Source organism: Sinocyclocheilus grahami, unplaced genomic scaffold, assembly GCF_001515645.1.
Source record: "Sinocyclocheilus grahami isolate Dianchi unplaced genomic scaffold, SAMN03320097.WGS_v1.1 scaffold116.1, whole genome shotgun sequence".
NCBI classification, from domain to species: Eukaryota; Metazoa; Chordata; class Actinopteri; order Cypriniformes; family Cyprinidae; genus Sinocyclocheilus; species Sinocyclocheilus grahami.
Genome location: NW_015505295.1, coordinates 364,020 through 383,076, shown reverse-complemented (window position 1 = coordinate 383,076; position 19,057 = coordinate 364,020). Strand labels below are relative to the sequence as shown.

The 19,057-nt window shown below is 38.4% G+C and overlaps 1 protein-coding gene across 1 annotated transcript in view; it reads right to left on the bottom strand.

Annotated features, from left to right (window-relative positions):
* LOC107589385 (glutamate receptor ionotropic, NMDA 2D-like) overlaps positions 1-19,057 on the bottom strand; it is a 77,154-nt gene that overhangs the window by 48,790 nt on the left and 9,307 nt on the right. The window contains exon 2 of the mRNA XM_016277799.1: positions 4,190-4,793. Coding sequence (XP_016133285.1) covers positions 4,190-4,747 — 558 coding nt within the window. The 5' untranslated portion in view covers positions 4,748-4,793. The remainder of the gene's footprint in view (positions 1-4,189; positions 4,794-19,057) is intronic.

Below are 19,057 nucleotides of genomic sequence, written 5' to 3'. Positions count from 1 at the left end.
AAAAATGACCTATTTAAATGTAACACAAAACATTTTTTATTTGAACTCGATTGTTTTAGGAGTGGAAATTTAGATGCTTTGTGCCAATTTCTCACACATATCACAAATAGGCATCTGAAGAGTCCAACAATCTAAATGGAACACTTACAGCTATTAATATAATCTTTTTTTTAACAATTACCCACTTGTAATCAGAGGTCACAACCTTTAGAATGACTCCACAGTGATACATTTAATGCTGTTGCTAGGGAGATTTGAAAGGCTTCAAGATGTATTGCATTCTTGTACGAATGTCACATATTTATAGCATTGCATAGCTTTGCATTGTAATTGCGTTGCAACCGAATTCTGCTGGTTTCATATGTGCACACTATACTTGAACCAGAAGTTGTGCACGTGCTAACTTGTGCCCCTGAGATGGCAATAATCGTCTGTACTGCATTATGTGCCATATTGAGGTCCAGATGGACTAAGTTATTTTATTTTATTCAAAAGCTTTCAGAGAATAAAATGGACCCTGGAAGGCTATGTTTAAAAATTACACCAAAAAATCTGCCTAAAACAGATGCAATATGCAATTCTACATTTATTTTTCATTCTTTTAGGGGGAGAGCGAGTGCCGGAGGTGTTTGTGTTTTCAAAAGAATTCCAGTACTAACAAACTTCAGTCTCTTCTGATGCCGCAGCTTTGATTCGGCTGAAATCAATCTACATTGAGCACTTGAAACTGGATTTGCACTTGCAGCATTACATTTTGCAGTTCTGGCAGTGTGTGACGGGTGCCAAAACAGAGTCTGAAACATCTACTTTCTTCTCACACAGAAATATTTAACCACATGATGTAATTAATTACTGTCCTAATTAAACCAGTTAAGTGACTCCTTTGTGCCGTGCTCTGGTTGGCGGTTTGTGAAGAGGTAAAAGAAGTCTCTGGAGACATGCCCTGCGAGAGAGAGTTAACTCCATGGCTCCAAACCCACGCTCTCACCAATCCACAACACATGAGCCTTTCTAAGTGTAGTTAATTAAAGCCTAAGCAAGCAAATGGAAATGTAATGTAATATTTTTCCACAGGAGAGAAATGCGGTGGCAGAGAGGCCGTCTCCCGTGTGTGAATAAAACAACATAGGTAGCCTGAAACTTATTCGAGTTTAATTGGTTATCTTAATTATGCTGAAATCTTATTAAGTAGTACGACACTGTGAATATTTAGTCAATCTTCACATGTGAGTGGCAGAATAAATCATTTAAGTAGGGATTTTTCCAAACAAGCCCAGGCGTGTTTGTTCAAAAGAGGGGAGAAAAGTGCGAAACAGACAGAGATTTTAAATATTGTAAATCCAGGGCATGTGTTGACAGCATGAGGCTTAAGTGACAAAAGAGACCTTCAAAAGGCCTCTGACTGAGTCATTTCTGACAATAATAGATGTACCGGATGTGTTAGAGTACGAATAACACTTTAATCGCACTGTAATCACAGAGTGGGTACAAAACCATTTTCAGTTACTGATGGCACCTTACTATGGAAATACAATGTCATCTTAATACTTTTTTACATTTAGATTAAAGGTGCTTTAGCTGTTTTCTTTGGAATACATCAAATCAAATCAAATCCTGACAATCACTAAAATGTGTCCTGAAATATCCTACCTGACAGCCCCAGGGTCTATAAACAGCAAAAATGAATCTGGGAGTGTCTCACACTTTTTCAGCCAATCAGAAATCCTCTCTGCATCTGCCATTCTGAAATGTCTTTAGAGGGGTGATACAACTTTAAAGGTCAAAAGGTACAAGTTTCTCAAGTTATGGTCAAATGATGGCGCATCACTTTTGCAAACATTTCACATTTTTTCCTCTATTCAATTTAATTCAATTCAAGTTTATTTGTATAGCGCTTTATCGCTTTTCACGATACAAATCCTCTAAGCCATAACATAGATAAATTCCAGTGTGTATAGGCACCATAACTCAAAAATGATCTACCATAAAATTGGTAAAACATTTTACTATTGTACACAACATTCTGTTCAGTTTACTGCCTATTCACTGTTTAAAAACCCCCCGGGTGACCTGTATTGTTGACTAATGCTTACTACTTTGAATAATTACCCACTGTTTCACTAAAATTAGAAGAGGCATATCTGGGAGACAGCTCAGTGCTTTCCAGGCCACTGAGAGCAGTGTACTACCATAAAATTGGTAAAACATTTTACTATTGTACACAACATTCTGTTCAGTTTACTGCCTATTCACTGTTTAAAAACCCCCCGGGTGACCTGTATTGTTGACTAATGCTTACTACTTTGAATAATTACCCACTGTTTCACTAAAATTAGAAGAGGCATATCTGGGAGACAGCTCAGTGCTTTCCAGGCCACTGAGAGCAGTGTACATAGAGAGGACAACTGAGGTCATGGCTGAAAAATGACCAAATACTATTACATCTCTGGGGGAATGTGCTTTGTGCATTCCAGGGCAAAAAAAAGAATTAGGTCTAAAGAAAATGGTAATGAGCTTCATTTTTTTTTTCAATTAGACTGCACCAAGGGGTCAGGGTTTGTCTGGCTACTCTAGTGCAGGCAGCACCTGCTAGATGATGTCGTAACTGCATCAATGGAGAAAGATGTTTTTTGTAATTTAGTATCTGTGGATTTCTAAAACTTTTTTTTTTGCAAGCAACAAATAAATCACATTATAGAACAGAGGTTCCACCTTTGCCCAATATGTTTTAAAAGTGCTCTCAAATGTGTAAAATTAACTTTTAGTTTTGTGAAACTTACAAATGAAATGATGCAGAGGCACAGAGTTTCACAAACTTGTTGCACGAGTTTCACAACAAGAAACTCACAGCATGCTGACAGCAGGCTGAAAGCAATGGTTTATAGTTGTAAAAGTTTCAAATTAGTATTTTCTCCTCATACACACCAATTGTTTCGCTTCAGAAGACAATGTTTCTCCAACTGGGGTCGTACGGAGTACCATCACGTTCGTTTTGTGTGGTTTTTGAAGCATCAACTTTGAGGGACCAATGAAAGATGGTCTTTATGGACTTAAAAAGATGGATTATATTACTTAAACTCTTCATTTGATTTCAACAGATGTAAAAAAAAAATTTAAAAAAAAACACATCTGGAGTAAATAATGAGGAAATTCTCAATTTTGGTTGGGGAATCCATTTGTTTGGAAACAGAAATCGCCTCTATTCTCTCAAATGTAAGTAGAGATATAAAGGTATGAAAATTTCTTATCAGGATTATAGTGACCAAAATTATCACAGTTACCAGTATTATCACGGTATTGTTCAAATGTGCTGGAAATGTTCAAAAAGCACATAAATCACTTCACCAAGTTTTATATTTAAAATAAACAAATAAAATGACTTTTTGTTTGCATAAACACTAAAACAATAACATTACCAATGATGTCCGGCTTTTAAATGGCAACATGACTGACAACAGTTTATCTAATAGCATGTATTAGATAAACTATATAATATGTATTTTGTCTGCTTTATAAATAATTCTAGATACCTTATCCAAATTATTTAAATGCGTAGAATCCACATAAGCTCATTTTTCATCAACAGATCAAAATATACAGCAGGGCATTCAAATTCGGTGTTTATTCGGCCAGACAAAAACTGCACACTGGCTGAATGTAAATGTAATTCTCTGTAAATTCACTCTCTGACACTAGGTGGCGCTTATGGAACAGCAGAATTACAGCTGTTTCCCATAACCTCTGCGGACTAAGCAGCACTGCGATTAAGAACACTACTTTATTAGGTATTACATGGAGCGAAGATAAAAACAAAATGCCATCATCAAATCTTTTCTGAAGACAGCCAGAACCTTCAGAGGTACATTCATATAATTAATTCATTGATATATTAATTTGTACAATTCCCTTAGCACTCTTTGAAAACCAGTTTTCTGCCATGTTTTCACAAAAAACGAAACTACGCTGCATGCTGTGTGACCTGAGACTGTTACTTAAAACTTTGCTTTATGCTGGATAGTATTTATTTATCCTGAGTTGTTCAAATCGCGGTAATCAAAAATGGTTTTAATGATCATTTAAATATGAAACGGCAATACTAACCGTGGGGAATTTTATCATGATTTATTATTAAACCGGTAATTGTTACATCCCTAAATGTAATCCAACAAGAATTAATCTTAACTCTTACCTGTGGCTCCCTCCCCAAGCCAGCCCCTCCTCCAACAGCAATCACAGGCACTCCTGTCTGGGCCGAGACAAATTCCAGCATAGGTGCCAACGGTGCCCGATTGGGTGGTGGCGGCTTCTCTTCCTCAAACACAAGGCCTTGTAGCGGAGTGGTAGCCAGTAACTCGCACAACTGTAGCAAGAGGCTCCCAGGACTGCTCTCATTCACGGCCAGCCAGATCACGTTCGCGGGTCCCCATGGTGTCATCACGCTCTCACCCACCTGTCCCGACCAGGCCCGATTCAGAAAACCCGTCCCCGAGTTGCTGCTGCTGCTGCTTGGCCCGGCACCAGAGCCGGAACCCGCCGAAGAGGCGCCGCCCACGCCCCCCACCCCGGCGCTCGTTTCCGGGAGGTGGGAGGAGCCGGAGTGGACCACAGCGATGTTGACTCCGCCCGAAGCCCCTCCAGAGTCCCTCTCTCTCTCCCGGGGGCGGAGCAGCAGTGGGGGGGAGGGCTGGGCCGGCCCAGTGCACGCCAACACAGCCAATAAGAACGAAAGAGCAGGCCTCGCCGCCATGACACGGCCAGAGAGTCACTTGGGTGGGTAGCACTTTATGCAGGACCTTGAGGGAGAAAAAATTGAAAAGGAGGTTAAATATTTGATAGGTTAAATATTTATAGGCACTATAGATATTTCCAAAGCAGTTTTTTTTTTAAATATCAGGTTAACATGGCAAAGTAATTATGGGCAATTATGAACTCTGTAAAGGTGCAAGGTTTGACGCTAAAGTCTGGTTTGTATTAGGGCTGGGTATTGTTCAAAAATGTTCGATATCGATACCGGTTCCTGAACTATACTTTTTTCGATACCAATTTTATGAAATCAATTTTAACAAGATTACATTATCTAAAAAAAAAACGTTGGTTTTATGTTTCAGCTTGTTGATGTTTATACAAACTCAAAGACTCATCTGCTGAGCCACTTCACAAAGGAACAAAATGTAACCAACACAATAAATCAGTGCAAAATAGTTTTAATAAAGCTCAAATAGTCTTCAGTTTACACATCTGTTAGGCTACATTTACACTAGCTAGTGTTCGTTTTAAAATGCATAGCTCAGACTGAATTATGATTTTTGATAATCATATGATTCATATGATGATTTATGATTATCCACTGATTTACTGATGAGCATTAGCAGCTTCCAGTGCTGTCTGCTTGTGTTCTCTCTTCCATGATCGCTGCTCTGACTCAGAGGTAATAACATATTTAATTTCAGCAACATTACATGGCCAAAACACACATTAGACAGCAATCGGAAGTTATTACAAACACCCGAAGTGAGTTTTGAGTAAAAGCGGAATATAAATCTTATTTATTGTCTTATGTAGCATGATGCTACAGTTTGCATGAATGGTCACATAACATGTGCTTTCGGTCATGTGACGTTAGTATGAACGGACATTTGCATATGATCGGAACTCCACGCAGCTCCCGCTACTCTCCATTGGAAATGAATGACTGAATGACCGGTCTGTCGCTTGTCGGAGGTAGTGGAAAGCCGGCTTGAAACGCAGTGGAAACGCCAGTATGACAAGGATCGTCTTCATTTTAAAACATAAACGCAACAGTGTAAATGTAGCCTTACATCTATGGGGGCTGGGACACATTCACACTACAGCCTCACGTGCGCGCCTCATCTCTGAGTGTAACCGGTGTAAACTAGTAGGTGTGTTCAACTTGACGCGGACTGACTGTGCAGACCGATCGGTGTATTACAGTACTACGAGAGCTAAAGAGAGCAGACTGCTCCGTGCGCTTTCGAATCGCTTTAGCGGATGTCAAACACTGATCGATCTGCACCGCACCTCTTCTAGTCGAACACACACCGGCTAGTACTGCAGGCTTATTGGCTCACTGACGCTGATGAGATTAATTCCTTAGGTATCGAAATTTAGTTTTTCGATACTCGATGGTATCGAGGCAATTTGGTCGGTGCCTAAAAAGTATCGAACTCGATACCCAGCCCTAGTTTGAATACACCAAGGAACCGCATGACTTCTCGTGAAAATGAGGTTGAGGGTTCTTGTCATCTAGGCCAGTGGTTGTGCCCTCAGGAGGCATGCAGCATCATTTTTAATATGCAAAAATAATGAAAACAATTACTTTATGATGTTACTGTATTTCATTCAAACAGCTAATTTTTCATGTTTTATTTGTAAAAGTCTATTTTTAATTTTAAATATACATTCATGCATAAATACTGTAAAACTCATGCATAAGCAGCACTGTTACACCAGCAGTGCGGAATGTAAATAAGTAATGTTCACTTTTTATTTGACAATATGCTCACAAGTGTGTATATCACACTCTTACTCTAGGCAAAAACTAAGATGATGGACAAAACGGCAAGATATTATTCTGTTTGCCCTTAAAAGTCTGTGAGCTTGACTTTCTGAAGACGAGCTTAAAGAGTGGGCTGCTTTTGACTCTGGAAGACTGAATTCAGCAGCGATATCGACAATGAAACCAGACAGCAGTTCAAGCCTTTCGAAACAGAAATGAAATGTTTTAAGACAGTACAGTACATTGCTCCTAGTTCATAAATATTAATTTATTCTATATGAATAATGATTTGAAATGTCCTTGAAATAGATTTGCAAAACAGAAAAGGTAAAGCAAACATTGTTCCCTATTTGTATGAGCATTTAAAAGCCTGTTGCCACATGCTGATGATGGAAGTGCTTCAAGGTCTAAAATAAATCAACTACCACCCCACAATTAAAAGTCTTATTCAAAGTATGCTACTTTAGAATATAAAAAAATTTAAATGGGATTCTAAAGGGATAGTATGCAATTTTACCTTCCCCTGTGGGGTATTGTTGTGTGAGTTCATGTTGTTTCCCCAAGAGTATGATGGCAATAAATATTTCAGTCTCGACACACAGGTCGCACAGTGCAAATCTGTTCAGGGTTGATAAGTAGAATTAACTCATTCTGGGGCGAGTGACCTCATGATGAAATGAGTCAAAGAAAAAATGTCTTGAGATTTCTGTGGCGTACTGTAAAGTCAATATACATTTTCTGCATGGTGACCACACCTTGGCACATCACTGCTCTCCAATATGTACTGTAGAGACAGTTTCTTGGGCTCAAGAAGCTGAACCAATAATCTTAAGCAAAGTACTCTGAAGCATAATGAGCCAAACTAGCATTTCTACAAAAAGCTTCATGATAATAATACAGAGGTTCATGAGAGAAGAAGTAATAGGAATAGAACTGATTTCTCAATTCGATTAGATTCCAATTCACAAGCTCTCGATTTGATTCCGATTCATTTGAGCATATTTCAGGTATAAATGCTTCTGTTGTGTACATATGAGAAGTAAAAGACCAAATTTTATAATCAATATTGGGATTGCTGAAATAAAGGCTGCATTTAATCAGAATTCTTTTTTACCCTGCTATAAAAGTTTTTTGTTTGTTTGTTTTTTAATCTTACCATTGCAATCAATTTTTTGATCCAGTTAAGGGAAAAAATCTAAAACAGTGGTTCTAAATTTTGGTCACTGTTCTGCACATTTTGAATGTCTCTCTTATCTGGCACACTCAGACGCTTTCTCCTAATGAGCTGATGATCTGAATTAGATGCATTAAATAAGGAAAACATACAACGTGCACAGCAGTCGGTCCCTAAGACTGTAGTTGAGAACCACTGGTCCAAAGGATTCTTATGATTCAAATCTTATGTTCAACTGACTCTCTGTTCGTTACACAAATCTATTGCGTGACTTCAGAAGACTTGGAACATGCATGTTGTTTGAAGCACTTTCATAATACTTTTATGGTGCTTCTTTTTATCATTTTGGAGCTTGACAGCCCCAGCCTCAATTCCCTTTTAAAATATGGAAAAGAGGATATTCTTAAAAAAATCACCACTAAAGAAAGAAACTACACCGAGATTTGGAACGACATGAGGGTGCGTAAATAATGAAAAAATTTCAGAACTGTTCTTTTAGTCTTTCAGAACTACATCAAACAAGATAAACTATGGAACTTGTCAAGGGAACTGAAGGGCGAAAATCAAATAAGAGTTACTCGCTGCTCAACAAGCAGGTTCTTTTCAGCGTGGTTCAGCTTGAGGTACTAGCGTATGTGGCAGTAAATTTGTGGAGCTCTGTATCCGACTGACTGACTCTGAGAAATTGACTGGCTTGGAATCCGTTCACCTAGTCCTCGACTTGCCAGCATGCTTATGACTTGGCATATCCTAGAAAAACAGGATCTATTCACAAAGCTAACAAGAATTTAGCTCTTTTAGTCACAGGTATTCTACATCTGAAATTGTGCTCTTTTCAAAACAGCAATTTGTGCTTCTGTGAATGTCTAATGCTAAGTACAGTGCTTTGACACGCATTGGTTGTGCTTTTGGTATCCGCAGAGCAAACTCCATTTTTTTTTCTTGTAATGTGCTCTTTTCAAAACAGCAATTTGTGCTTCTGTGAATGTCTAACGCTAAGTACAGTGCTTTGACACGCATTGGTTGTGCTTTTGGTATCCGCAGAGCAAACTCCATTTTTTTTTCTTGTAAAAAAACAAACACCCGCTTTACTCACAGCTTTGGTAAATGCTGGCTCTTTGGGGCATTTTCATATTAATAATGCACCTTTAAATAACATTCTTGCTAAATGACATCTCTGGGATCGTTCACTCTTCAGCTGTGCCCCCATCCCTCCACCTCACGAGGATTTTGCTGCAGGTAAATTTACAGCAGCGCACTTTCATCGGTCTTGAATGACTGTAAAAATCATTCAGTGTTCCTCAATGAACCCCTATAAATATTCTGGTATGGCACCGTAGCATCTGTGCGCTGGGTTTTGAGTAGCTTGCAAATTTCTTCTTACATGTGCAAGTTGCTTGTCTGGGGAAAAAATGGAGGGCTGAACAGATGGTCACTTGTTCAGATCATAGGTCTGCAGTGCAGTGCTTTCCAGAGAGAAGCACTTATCTGAAATGTCTCTCTTGGGGGAAAAAAGGGGGGAAAAATAAATATATAGGAGATGCTAATCCGGGTAGCCCCATGTCATGCATCAGCATCTGAAAAAGTCCACCATGAACCTCTTCCTTGCCAATTCCAAAGTCTGGGCGGTACTGACTTCAATGCCTTCAATATCAAAGCCTCTTTTTTGAGAAAGACCTGTATGTTGTGTAAGCATCCCTGCAGGTCTTTTTTGTTGTTGTTGCTGCAAGAGATGTGGGTAGATCACTGTCTAACATGCGGTCGTCTGTGATTCGGACATGGAGATGAGTTATGGTGGAGTCCGCTGTCTCATCTAACAGCACAAGCCCTTCATCATTCACAGCTCATGGTGCAGGTTTTACAAAGACTTCTCTGGATGCATTCAACATTCCTATTGTTTAAAAAAAAGTAAATGTTAAACCAACAGCCATAACCCATTTATTTCTGAGTGAAATCATAACATGAAAAAAAGTATATTTTAAAAATAAAGGTGCCAGGATGAACCAAAATGGGATTTAAGCAGCAAGACTATAGAAGAACCATTTTTGGTACCCCAAAGAAACATTCAATGAAGGAGAAGCATTTTTGTCCATTTTGTCACTAAAAATAAAGGCTCTTTGTTGGCATTGTGGTTCGGTTAAGAACCTTTAACGTCAATGGAGTGGAAAAAAGATTAATTCGATTATTAAAAGGTTCTACACACTAAGAAAAAAAAACACTCTTAAGAATGTTTCACTGAAAGGGAATCAAAAATGGTTATTCTACGGCACTGCTATTACAACCCCTATTAGTTCATCCAGGAACCTTTATTTTTAAGAGTGAAAACATTTTGTGCAATGGGAAGGTTCCCAGAATGTTAAAGTTTCTTAATGGAAGAATACTTTCCAACAAAGAATGATTCGAAAACTTTTATTCTTATCAGTGAAGAGCAGGACTCAATTTAATTCAGTGGAATTGATTGGATTGTGAAAAGTGGGTGTTACATATCAGAATGGGGTCAGGTGGAAGAGGTCGAAAAATAAGAGGAATTGGCGGCATCAACCGAAAAGAAGCCGTTTCAGAGGTGGAGCAGAGGTTATTACATTTTGATGAAAGAATACAAAGAAAATATGAACACAAACTTTTTTTTTCTTTCGAATAACATGCATCAACGAGTCATGTAAAATATGAGCAGAAATGTGTATCAAGCAAGTAAATAAGGTCAATTTCGATTTCATGTTGACTTTAACAAAGACGGATCCCACTGCCCTTTCCAACAGTTCCTATTTCGCAGCGCATAAGCCTATATGTGATTACAACACATCACAGTTCAGAGTCATATTATTGTAAAATGCAATACATGAGAAAATGTCCACCCACGGTCACTCCAGAGTCCACCACCATCTTCTGAACGCCTCTGCATAGCAATGTTTTAATGACATAATAATATGCAATACCTTGAAAACCTGCTGTTAATTACTTTGGATAATTAGCAGAGCAGAGACCCCATTCATTGAATACATTACAGAGAGGAACCTTGACGTAAGCCGTCATCCCCTCGGTCTTGCTAGTGCAAAAGAGCACGCACAAGTGCTCTCCACGCGGTGCAATAACCTTCTCTGTGGAAAAGGATTCTGTAGTGAGGTGTTATCTTTGGATTCACAATCAAGCTGAAGATCCCCTCCCAACAAAAACATCCTCTTAGCAACATATTGCACAACCTCGACCCAAAAGAAAGGAGGAGAAAAGTGAAGTAAAACCAATTCAATTCTGTCAAGACCGAACTGCTCTTCACGGCACTGCAGGGCCCCTGCTCTGACAGAGATGGAATTTCATGCAGCTAAAGATGGCTTCCTCTCACTTAGGTCCAGCCATGTCCCTCGCAAAAAAAGGGGTGACACTCCGTGCACTACACACACCTAAAAAAAATACTACAACTACAAAAAATACAAATTCATATGCCGGTGTGCCAGTCCGCTTCAGGGCGCCTCCATCCCCGTGAAAGCCGATCCAGTGATCCACAGCGCAAAGTTGTTGTATTTCCTCAGCAACCAGCACGGATCAGCTCTAGGCATGACGAAGCAGATATCGTCCTCTTTTGGAAGACCAAACAAAATAGTTTTGCTTTCACAACAAATCACACAGCGCCTTCACGACATGGCAGCGGCAACAACAAAACTACAGCGAGAATAAAAGTTACGCCTTCTTTCTTTGCGTGAACATTTGGCCGTCGTTATGCAAATCTTCCCACATCGTGACGTAGATATGTGGGGGCGTGTTAGAATGAGCTGTTTTGGGTAGGCGTGGCTGACTCTTAACTTTTATAAAGAATATCTCTTTGGATTTGAGACTTTAGTCTTTGCAACTTTACAGATCATCTTTATGCACCAAGAGCTTGTAACACTCCAAAGAGAAAGGAAAAATTGAAATTGCATCATATGACCCCTTTAAATATGTTATACTCCAGTCTCAGAACAAACCACAGGTCTAAAATAAATCAACTACCACCCCACAATTAAAAGTCTTATTCAAAGTATGCTACTTTAGAATATAAAAAAATTTAAATGGGATTCTAAAGGGATAGTATGCAATTTTACCTTCCCCTGTGGGGTATTGTTGTTTGAGTTCATGTTGTTTCCCCAAGAGTATGATGGCAATAAATATTTCAGTCTCGACACACAGGTCGCACAGTGCAAATCTGTTCAGGGTTGATAAGTAGAATTAACTCATTCTGGGGCAAGTGACCTCATGATGAAATGAGTCAAAGAAAAAATGTCTTGAGATTTCTGTGGCGTACTGTAAAGTCAATATACATTTTCTGCATGGTGACCACACCTTGGCACATCACTGCTCTCCAATATGTACTGTAGAGACAGTTTCTTGGGCTCAAGAAGCTGAACCAATAATCTTAAGCAAAGTACTCTGAAGCATAATGAGCCAAACTAGCATTTCTACAAAAAGCTTCATGATAATAATACAGAGGTTCATGAGAGAAGAAGTAATAGGAATAGAACTGATTTCTCAATTCGATTAGATTCCAATTCACAAGCTCTCGATTTGATTCCGATTCATTTGAGCATATTTCAGGTATAAATGCTTCTGTTGTGTACATATGAGAAGTAAAAGACCAAATTTTATAATCAATATTGGGATTGCTGAAATAAAGGCTGCATTTAATCAGAATTCTTTTTTACCCTGCTATAAAAGTTTTTTGTTTGTTTGTTTTTTAATCTTACCATTGCAATCAATTTTTTGATCCAGTTAAGGGAAAAAATCTAAAACAGTGGTTCTAAATTTTGGTCACTGTTCTGCACATTTTGAATGTCTCTCTTATCTGGCACACTCAGACGCTTTCTCCTAATGAGCTGATGATCTGAATTAGATGCATTAAATAAGGAAAACATACAACGTGCACAGCAGTCGGTCCCTAAGACTGTAGTTGAGAACCACTGGTCCAAAGGATTCTTATGATTCAAATCTTATGTTCAACTGACTCTCTGTTCGTTACACAAATCTATTGCGTGACTTCAGAAGACTTGGAACATGCATGTTGTTTGAAGCACTTTCATAATACTTTTATGGTGCTTCTTTTTATCATTTTGGAGCTTGACAGCCCCAGCCTCAATTCCCTTTTAAAATATGGAAAAGAGGATATTCTTAAAAAAATCACCACTAAAGAAAGAAACTACACCGAGATTTGGAACGACATGAGGGTGCGTAAATAATGAAAAAATTTCAGAACTGTTCTTTTAGTCTTTCAGAACTACATCAAACAAGATAAACTATGGAACTTGTCAAGGGAACTGAAGGGCGAAAATCAAATAAGAGTTACTCGCTGCTCAACAAGCAGGTTCTTTTCAGCGTGGTTCAGCTTGAGGTACTAGCGTATGTGGCAGTAAATTTGTGGAGCTCTGTATCCGACTGACTGACTCTGAGAAATTGACTGGCTTGGAATCCGTTCACCTAGTCCTCGACTTGCCAGCATGCTTATGACTTGGCATATCCTAGAAAAACAGGATCTATTCACAAAGCTAACAAGAATTTAGCTCTTTTAGTCACAGGTATTCTACATCTGAAATTGTGCTCTTTTCAAAACAGCAATTTGTGCTTCTGTGAATGTCTAATGCTAAGTACAGTGCTTTGACACGCATTGGTTGTGCTTTTGGTATCCGCAGAGCAAACTCCATTTTTTTTTCTTGTAAAAAAACAAACACCCGCTTTACTCACAGCTTTGGTAAATGCTGGCTCTTTGGGGCATTTTCATATTAATAATGCACCTTTAAATAACATTCTTGCTAAATGACATCTCTGGGATCGTTCACTCTTCAGCTGTGCCCCCATCCCTCCACCTCACGAGGATTTTGCTGCAGGTAAATTTACAGCAGCGCACTTTCATCGGTCTTGAATGACTGTAAAAATCATTCAGTGTTCCTCAATGAACCCCTATAAATATTCTGGTATGGCACCGTAGCATCTGTGCGCTGGGTTTTGAGTAGCTTGCAAATTTCTTCTTACATGTGCCAGTTGTTTGTCTGGGGAAAAAATGGAGGGCTGAACAGATGGTCACTTGTTCAGATCATAGGTCTGCAGTGCAGTGCTTTCCAGAGAGAAGCACTTATCTGAAATGTCTCTCTTGGGGGAAAAAAGGGGGGGAAAATAAATATATAGGAGATGCTAATCCGGGTAGCCCCATGTCATGCATCAGCATCTGAAAAAGTCCACCATGAACCTCTTCCTTGCCAATTCCAAAGTCTGGGCGGTACTGACTTCAATGCCTTCAATATCAAAGCCTCTTTTTTGAGAAAGACCTGTATGTTGTGTAAGCATCCCTGCAGGTCTTTTTTGTTGTTGTTGCTGCAAGAGATGTGGGTAGATCACTGTCTAACATGCGGTCGTCTGTGATTCGGACATGGAGATGAGTTATGGTGGAGTCCGCTGTCTCATCTAACAGCACAAGCCCTTCATCATTCACAGCTCATGGTGCAGGTTTTACAAAGACTTCTCTGGATGCATTCAACATTCCTATTGTTTAAAAAAAAAGTAAATGTTAAACCAACAGCCATAACCCATTTATTTCTGAATGAAATCATAACATGAAAAAAAGTATATTTTAAAAATAAAGGTGCCAGGATGAACCAAAATGGGATTTAAGCAGCAAGACTATAGAAGAACCATTTTTGGTACCCCAAAGAAACATTCAATGAAGGAGAAGCATTTTTGTCCATTTTGTCACTAAAAATAAAGGCTCTTTGTTGGCATTGTGGTTCGGTTAAGAACCTTTAACGTCAATGGAGTGGAAAAAAGATTAATTCGATTATTAAAAGGTTCTACACACTAAGAAAAAAAAACACTCTTAAGAATGTTTCACTGAAAGGGAATCAAAAATGGTTATTCTACGGCACTGCTATTACAACCCCTATTAGTTCATCCAGGAACCTTTATTTTTAAGAGTGAAAACATTTTGTGCAATGGGAAGGTTCCCAGAATGTTAAAGTTTCTTAATGGAAGAATACTTTCCAACAAAGAATGATTCGAAAACTTTTATTCTTATCAGTGAAGAGCAGGACTCAATTTAATTCAGTGGAATTGATTGGATTGTGAAAAGTGGGTGTTACATATCAGAATGGGGTCAGGTGGAAGAGGTCGAAAAATAAGAGGAATTGGCGGCATCAACCGAAAAGAAGCCGTTTCAGAGGTGGAGCAGAGGTTATTACATTTTGATGAAAGAATACAAAGAAAATATGAACACAAACTTTTTTTTTCTTTCGAATAACATGCATCAACGAGTCATGTAAAATATGAGCAGAAATGTGTATCAAGCAAGTAAATAAGGTCAATTTCGATTTCATGTTGACTTTAACAAAGACGGATCCCACTGCCCTTTCCAACAGTTCCTATTTCGCAGCGCATAAGCCTATATGTGATTACAACACATCACAGTTCAGAGTCATATTATTGTAAAATGCAATACATGAGAAAATGTCCACCCACGGTCACTCCAGAGTCCACCACCATCTTCTGAACGCCTCTGCATAGCAAAGTTTTAATGACATAATAATATGCAATACCTTGAAAACCTGCTGTTAATTACTTTGGATAATTAGCAGAGCAGAGACCCCATTCATTGAATACATTACAGAGAGGAACCTTGACGTAAGCCGTCATCCCCTCGGTCTTGCTAGTGCAAAAGAGCACGCACAAGTGCTCTCCACGCGGTGCAATAACCTTCTCTGTGGAAAAGGATTCTGTAGTGAGGTGTTATCTTTGGATTCACAATCAAGCTGAAGATCCCCTCCCAACAAAAACATCCTCTTAGCAACATATTGCACAACCTCGACCCAAAAGAAAGGAGGAGAAAAGTGAAGTAAAACCAATTCAATTCTGTCAAGACCGAACTGCTCTTCACGGCACTGCAGGGCCCCTGCTCTGACAGAGATGGAATTTCATGCAGCTAAAGATGGCTTCCTCTCACTAGGCCCAGCCTTGTCCCTCACAACAGGGGTGACACTCCGTACGCTACACACACACACCTAAAAAATACTAATTCATATGCTGATGTCCCAGTCCGCTTCAGAGCACCTCCATACCCTATGCAACAGGCACTAATTTCAGAGCATGCATCGACACAAAAACCCATTTTTACAGTGTTAAATGAATATTTAATCGCATATTTGTGTTGCGTACGATAATGCCATCATTAGTCAGAGACCCACCTGGCCAATAAAGAGAAATATACAATGTATTAATTACCCATAATATATTTAAATTAGTACACTTAAATATATAATTTAATTTTTATACATTATAGTATAAGAAACTGAAATAGAAGGAAAAAAACACTGTGTGAGTACTCAATTTCGGTCATAAATTGTAGATTTTAAGTAACAGATGTGGTCGAGTATAGTAACAACAAATATGGCAATGCTCTGTTACATGAACAAATTCAACAAAGAAAGCTGTAAAAAGACATGCACAAGGCATGCAGGCTGATGCTGATGTAACCGATTTTAAACAACATTTACCACATCAGGCCACATAACTGCAATCTCCAAGGCTGCAGTTGATCATGAGGCTGTCGAGTATTTCTAATAGAACTGTCCCTGATGACATCTACTTATCTGTGGTGTGTGTGGGCCACACTGTACCATTCACTTGTCCGATGTAAAAAAATGCACACACACATATATATATATAGTGTGTGTATATTACATATATATATATAAGAAACTGAAATAGAAGGAAAAAAACACTGTGTGAGTACTCAATTTCGGTCATAAATTGTAGATTTTAAGTAACAGATGTGGTCGAGTATAGTAACAACAAATATGGCAATGCTCTGTTACATGAACAAATTCAACAAAGAAAGCTGTAAAAAGACATGCACAAGGCATGCAGGCTGATGCTGATGTAACCGATTTTAAACAACATTTACCACATCAGGCCACATAACTGCAATCTCCAAGGCTGCAGTTGATCATGAGGCTGTCGAGTATTTCTAATAGAACTGTCCCTGATGACATCTACTTATCTGTGGTGTGTGTGGGCCACACTGTACCATTCACTTGTCTGATGTAAAAAAATGCACACACACATATATATATAGTGTGTGTATATTACATATATATAGTGTGGTGTGTGTGTGTGTGTGTGTGTGTGTGTGAGAGAGAGAGAGAGAGAGAGACTCTTCGCTGGAGACCAGAAGATTCAATAAATTCATGCATTATTCACTGCATACATGTCAATATATGAATATATGTATTTTTAATCAATAAGGCTATTTTTTAAAGGTCAGGTTTGAGGTTGTAGCGTAGCTTTATGTTTGTTACCCTGATGCAAGTTAAACCGCATACAATACATGTTAGTCTCCTTTCAGGTTTGTCACAATACCAAAATTGTAGTAGTTCAGTAGTACATACTACATTGAAATTACACGTAAGCAATTTCCACAACAAAAAATATGTGTGTGCTAACTTCAGTGATATTAAACGCTTCACTTAAAAAAGTTCAACTAAAAGAAAATTTTGGCTTTAAGCATTTCTAATAAAAATATTTAAGTGTGAGAGAGAGAGAGAGAGAGAGAGAGAGAGAGAGAGAGACTCTTCGCTGGAGACCAGAAGATTCAATAAATTAATGCATTATTCACTGCATACATGACTTTTGGTCAATATATGTATTTTTAATCAATAAGGCTATTTTTTAAAGGTCAGGTTTGAGGTTGTAGCGTAGCTTTATGTTTGTTACCCTGATGCAAGTTAAACCGCATACAATACATGTTAGTCTCCTTTCAGGTTTGTCACAATACCAAAATTGTAGTAGTTCAGTAGTACATACTACATTGAAATTACACGTAAGCAATTTCCACAACAAAAAATATGTGTGTGCTAACTTCAGTGATATTAAACGCTTCACTTAAAAAAGTTCAACTAAAAGAAAATTTTGGCTTTAAGCATTTCTAATAAAAATATTTAAATAAAACAAGGGGAGAGAAATAAATTAAGAACAGCAAGCAGTTTTCTCATCAATACTGTTGTTTGATTAAAATAACATTAAAACTATATGCTGCATTTACAGATCCAGTATTTTACAGAAATGCAATTTTTGTTCTGGCATCATTAAAATGAGGTGTTAGTGCTCTTCACAAGATCACGCACATAAATTCACATGACAAGGTTCAAAAGCAACTTGGCAAAAAATACTAATACTTTTGACATCCCTACTCCCTACTGTAATATGATCTATCAAATCTGTTGTCTTCATTTGGATGCCTAATGAGCCTTGTATTGAATGATATCACTATTTTAAAACTATGCCTAATGCGCTATCTGCACTGTTGCTTTTATTGCCTTGCTCTTCTTTATCCACTAATAAATGCAAAATGTATGCACGCTTTATAGATAACTATGACTGCATCATTAATAAATTAGCTGTACCCATTTATGGGTTCTGCAGCTAGATTAGAGATTCCACTTAATCTGGAACAGTGCCATCAATGAGAGTTATATCTTTGTTATGTTTGGCTGTAACATTAAATTTACTGACGGCCTGCCAGTAGCCTACCATCTCGGTTCGGCGACCTGAAGCGATAACTTTCCCGACATCAGCGGAGTGGGTCGTCTCACTCACTGGTGTATGAAACTGGCAGCTGCTCAGCTAGAATTCCTACAAACTGAGATTCGTACAAATTCAACATTGTAGTGTGTGTTAGCTCTGTGAATTTCAAAAAAGACAAAATGGTCAGATTCATCACAAATATTGGTGAAACAAAAAGGTTTTCTTGACACAAGCACACATTTCCTAAATTGCAAAGCATTCACTACATGGACATAAAAGTCAAGAAGACAAGATTTGGCACAATCAGTATGCACCCCAGCGTCTTCATACAAAAGTGAATCTACCTCGGACTTTAGTGATTGATGTGCTCTCCACTTTAAGCCTTGATTGACTGATGGCATTAGAGCAAGTAATGCATGTTAAGATAAAGCCAACGTGGGTCACTCAAAATTCCAGCTGTGGTCTCAAAGTTTCTTGCAACTTCATTTTCACTGTTGATGTAAAATACATAACCTTGAATTCAACTTTGATATAATCTCTCTTTTTTCATCCTGCAATCACATCTTTGTTTCTGAAGTCTCCTATCTTGTCTAAGGTTGGGTATCGTTTGAATTTTATCGATTCAGATTCCGATTCCGATTCTGCTTATCGATTCCCAGTTTCGATTCCAATGTGATTAAATAATGATATCAAACATTTATCCTGTGTCTCTTTTTTGCAAACCATTTATTGGAGCTGAATACCATGAACAAAAATCAACAGGCTACATAAAAACTGGACTCTTTAAGAGCGGTTTGTGTGCAAAATAGAACTGCATGATTCTGGAGTTTTTTTTC